Raw genomic sequence first — 5201 nt, 5'->3', positions numbered from 1 at the left:
CCGATGGTGGCTGTAGGCCGCCTAGAAAAGGAGAAGATTCAATCTGTCAAGGATTTTCTTGAAGATATGAATGATATGCTCAGAGCCGCACGTGAGAGCATTCGTAGCGCTCAGGATCGCACTAAAACTTATGCGGATAAAGGACGAAGAAAGGTGACCTTTGCAGAAGGTGACTTTGTATTCCTCAAGGTTCCTGCGCAGTCAGAAACCATGAAAACGGGAAAGTGTGATAAACTTTCTCCGAGATATTGTGGTCCTTTTAAAATCCTTAAGAAGATTGGGGACATAGCATATAAACTTGAGTTACCGGAGAGCTCTCAAGTCCATCCTGTCTTCCATGTCAGTAAACTGAAGAAATCAGTTCACGGGTTAGAGAACGCAGTTTCTCCAGAGATTTTGGTGGACTTGATAGAGCCACCAAAGATACCACATGAACCTGAAAAGATTCTACAGTATCGTGATAGACAAACCCGACATAAAGTGTACCAGGAAGTACTTGTTAAATGGACAGATAGGGATGAGGAGGTATCAACCTGGGAACGCCGTAGTGCAATTTCCAAAAGGTTTCCCCACAGTTTGTTTTCGAGGACGAAAACTCTTCTTAAGGGGGGGGTAATGTCACGTAGGCTGTAATGCCTATGATGACCGACGGCGGCAGACCGAATGGCCATGTCCGGGGTTCAGTGGGAGAGGACGCCCATGCGGAGTCATGGGCGGCCAGGCTAGTGTGGACGGCAGGCCACACACTATATAGCCTGGTGGGGGATGAGGGGCAATCCTCATTCTTCCTCTATGGCTGGGTGGTGAGCCAGAGGTTGTCCCCTCTCGTGGTAACGCCCGTAGCGGTGTTACGGATATCTAACACTTCTCTTCTTAGAGCTTCTTACTTCCTAAAACATCAAAAAACTAGAAACACTTTGATACATCACTATCTCATGATTATGAACACATATGTGTAACTTAACACCAACTTTAACACATATTATTATTATTAACCAACAGTAAAACATATCTTACTATTGACTTTATTATTTACGAGTAGTAATACACATAACCAACAGGAAAACATAACTTATATAACTTAATTGAACATAACCAACATCAAAACATTGCTAATCTCCATTTTTATTCTTTGTTGCTTCTCTATGTTGGCTCTGTGTTGTCTCTTTGTTGCTTCTTTCCTTGATAGCAAGATTATTGAAGAGGGAAATGGTTTGTTGGCTCCAAGAAAATGGCACCAAAAAATCAAATCACTCTTCATTCTCTAGCTTTGTAGTGAACAAGTGCAATAGAACAGGAGGGAAATACAAACTGTTTGGAGATGCAAATTTGAAAGTAGAAGAAGAAATGAGCTATGGAAAGAAGACATAACCTAATGAGAAGAAGAAGCTCTATTACAAAAAAAAAATCGTAATGCACTATTCTCTAAAATAATAAATCTAAACACATTCTTAAAATCTTAAAAAATATCTATTCTCTTCAAATCTCTATAAAAAAACATAAAACGCACCAGAATGTAGATAAAGCACGGATCTACGTACTTGTAAAAAGAAATTATGAAATATAAAGAACAAATCAAGATATTTTATTTTTAAGATAAAATCCTTCTAGAATCACGAAATGATTGTTTCTTCAGTCACATAAATGAATCTGGGCAGAATGTCATATCTTTTGAGATATTTAAAACCAACTGAAATAAAAAAATAGTTTTTGAGATATCCAAGTTCTGAGCAGATCTGGTACAGTTCTTGGGACAATCAATAAAATAATAAGTGAATCTATTATAAAACTAATATTTTGAGATATACAAGATTCAAAAAGAGAAGAGAGAGGAGCAATATTATAACATTATTTTTGTACTTTTCCTTGATTTAATGGAAGAGAGAGAAAGCCCTTAGAGGGTTAGTTTGTGAGTCTAAATTTTTCCTAATGGCTAGGGCGGTGAATTAGTCCACCTCATGAGTAGACGGCCCCCTTTGAGAGGAGCTGGAGGGTTTGGTACAAGCAGGACCTAAGGGAGTGATAGGCCGGCTTGGACGATGAGGGAGTATGGTCCATGAGGTATGCCCAGCTGGTTTAGGCTGGAAGACCGAATTCTAGATCATCGGTGGTTTGGTATTGGTTTAAATATATCTATGGACATGGATATAGAAGCCTAGATTTGGTTGCTGACCCGGTTTTAGGGTCTGTTTTGTGAACATTTTTGTTGTAAGAACTATTCGATGTAAATATTGTTGTTTCAAAGGCTGTTTTAAGGAATATTATGGAACTTCTTTACTTAAAGCACCTGTTTTTATATGTTTCAGTGTGGTGGGACCTAATTAGATAATAAAAATGAATGGGTGAGTAGGTGAAAAGTGGGTGGATGGATGCCCCGATGGTGCCATCCTATGGATGGGTGGATCCGATGTGTTGGCAATAGACTTATTTATTACGATCCGTAGTAGGAATAAGGTCAGAACAAGTTTCATTTTAGGGGAACGAGCCTGTGGCCGTGCCTTGTAAGAAAAGAGGAAAAAGACGTTGGCTTCTATGAGCAAGTGTGGACTTGTTCCATCCTCGTGATCACGCACATTGAGTGCCGTTCGATTGAAGGCATAGATTCATATTAGAATGACTACATTTTCTTTGTGAGATAGAGTTAGGTCCCTCTGTTTGCTCGTATCCTCGTATTTCTGAGAGATCAAGGTGTCATCAATCGGAGACAAAGGGACTTAGCTGCCTATCAAAAGGATCCCCTTAGCTTAGGTAGGGTGGAGACCTTACAACGGGTGTGGGTTCAAAACACCAACACACATACACACCCTCGACGATATAAGGGTGCAATTATAGAAAAAGACCTCCTCTCAACGAGGTGGAGTTTGTGTGGTTAGGTGGAGGGGGCTGGTCACAAATTTGAAGGGTGAGATTTTGACCAAAGGTCTGTACTTGTAAAGAAGCATTTCCAAACAAAGCGAGTTTCCTCTGATCCACTTGTGATATATGAAGGGGTTCGTTCTATATATATATATATATATATATATATATATATATATATATATATATATATATATATATATATATTAAAAAGCGGCTTTTTTTTATACCGGACATGGTTTCAGCATGAAATGATGGTGCGTGGTGCAGTGTGCAGCGTGTAGGGCCACAGGTCGGTTGGGGAGGGTACATCATGCTCCTGACGCCGCGTGCAAGGCGCCTGCTAAGTTGCTAACTATCATGCTGGTGGATTTCGGGGATCGGGAAGGCATATTTGAGAGCTTGTTCGAGGTGAGCGCGCAGTGGAATGCATGCTGGCGTTGCAGCTTTGCACGACTGTCGATCATTCGCGCGCGCGCGCACACGCGCACACACACACACACACACACTCCCCCCCCCTCCTCTCTCTCTCATCACTACCTCCCTCTCTGCGCCACCATGTAGCTGGCGCAGACACCCATTGACCGCCTTCGCTCTGCTTTGGCCGCCCATGGCAACCCGCCAACCCTACAAACCCCTCCCCTTCCTCAATTGGAAGGGCATCCGACGATGGTCAGTCGGCCGCAGGGCACCTTCCCTCTGCAAGCTTTTCTACAACGCTAGAAGCTCGCCGAAGGTAGGCCTCGTGATGGTCGGCAAGCTCCTCGGCGCCAACATCAAGCCTACCACCACTTCCGCCGCCGCTGCCTCCCCTTCTTTCACTGCATCTAGGGCGGCATCAGGTAAAGCACCTGCTTCCCCACCTCGTGCCTTGCCACAAGTGCAATTGTCAGCTGCAAGTAATGCCGCCTCCTCCTCCTCTATGGCAAGATCGATCTCGTATTCGTCCACCAACAACAACACGCCTCTGGGCGCCATGGCCCTTGCCAACTGCTTGAGAAGACACTCCGACGCCATAGCTCCCCCGCCTCGCCCGCCCACTTCATACCAAAGGTTTTCAGTAGACAGCCACCCATACACTGCATATCATCTGAGTAGGGATAAGCATGATCAGGTGCCCAAGATCTTGAGACTCGGATCCTCTTCAGCAGCAGCTTCCGCCCACTCGGCCGAGCGCTCTATCATGTTCATGGGCTCGCCGGCGGTGGCCAAGGTCAAGGAGACCTGCGCCCGCATTCTGACGGTCGCCGCCCAACACAACGCCGCACACCATCATCCTGTTCTCGTCGAGGATCTATTCGTTGGGAACCCCTTTCTCACACGTGTGAATCCGGCGCCCGTGACCAGCACCGGCGGAGGCAGTGAGCACGTGACGCCCTCTTCCGGCCTGCTCGATGCTAGCGTGAAGTGCAGAGATTCGGAGTTGAAGGACCGAATTGTCTTCTTCCTTTGATTAGCACTGGTATTACCAACCTTGAATCTATGATTATCTACTTTGATTAGCACTGGTATTACCAAACTTGAACCTATGATTAGCACTGGTATTACCAACCTTGAACCTATGATTATCTACTTTGATTAGCACTGGTATTACCAACCTTGAACCTTCGATTAGCACTGGTATTACCAACCTTGACCCTATGATTAGCACTGGTATTACCAACCTTGAACCTATGATTATCTACTTCTTTTGGTGTAGATAGCACTAGTATTATCCATCTTTGCTCCTTAAACCTATGGTCATATTACATTATCTTCTTTAGAGTAGAACTTTTGTGCACCATTGAGTGGTTTACTTGTTTATAATATTACCACCTACTACATGTTTTTTTGACACATGACCATATTACAACATGGTGCCCTTGCCACACATATAGGTACATGTCCATGTGTGCCTATGCCCTTGAAAAAGTATCCACAAAATGTTTGCCCCTTACCTTCAATATTTTTTTGAGCCATTATTGTTGGAAAGCATGTGTGACTCTCTCTCTCTCCATCAAAGGGCAACTTGTTTTGCCTTCCTAAATATTTTTCTTGCTGTCAAACGATTTACATGTCCTTCCAATATCTAAAATATTGTTATGATCCTTCCTTCATTTTAGAAAAGGAAAGAGCTTTAATCTAAGGTTCCAAGATAAACTATGTACATAGCCTAAGACCTTTTTATGTGTGTGTGTGTGTGTGTGTGTGTGTGCACGCACGCACGCATGCATGCATGTGCGTGCAAGAGAGAGTGAGATAAGGATGTGTCTTGATTTTTCATTCATTAAGCCAAAAGTGTTATCCAATATAAGGGTTACTTTTGCTAAGTGACAAAAATCCACTTTTTTAATTTAAAGAACTTG

At 43.3% G+C, this 5201-nt stretch overlaps 1 protein-coding gene across 2 annotated transcripts; it reads right to left on the bottom strand.

Moving 5' to 3' along the window:
- Positions 1-3231: 3231 nt before the first annotated feature.
- LOC147608959 (uncharacterized) lies at positions 3232-4837 on the bottom strand. 2 transcript variants are annotated; one of them, XR_015264380.1, is made up of 4 exons: positions 4710-4837; positions 4521-4671; positions 4416-4487; positions 3983-4336 (listed from the first exon to the last, which is right to left on the bottom strand). XR_015264380.1 is itself a non-coding variant. In XM_086788594.1 (2 exons), exon 2 carries the CDS (start codon positions 3871-3873, stop codon positions 3568-3570), a length of 306 nt encoding a protein of 101 aa, XP_086644720.1. In that variant the 5' UTR covers positions 3874-4671; positions 4710-4837; the 3' UTR covers positions 3232-3567. The 2 variants fall into 2 exon arrangements, 1 of the variants encoding a protein (XP_086644720.1); XM_086788594.1 differs by having other exon boundaries at positions 3232-4671.
- Positions 4838-5201: the final 364 nt, after the last annotated feature.

Source organism: Cibotium barometz, chromosome 52 (genome assembly GCF_041138505.1).
Source record: "Cibotium barometz isolate CiBa-2024 chromosome 52, ASM4113850v1, whole genome shotgun sequence".
NCBI lineage: Eukaryota > Viridiplantae > Streptophyta > Polypodiopsida > Cyatheales > Cibotiaceae > Cibotium > Cibotium barometz.
This window is presented reverse-complemented; position numbering and strand designations above follow the sequence as displayed.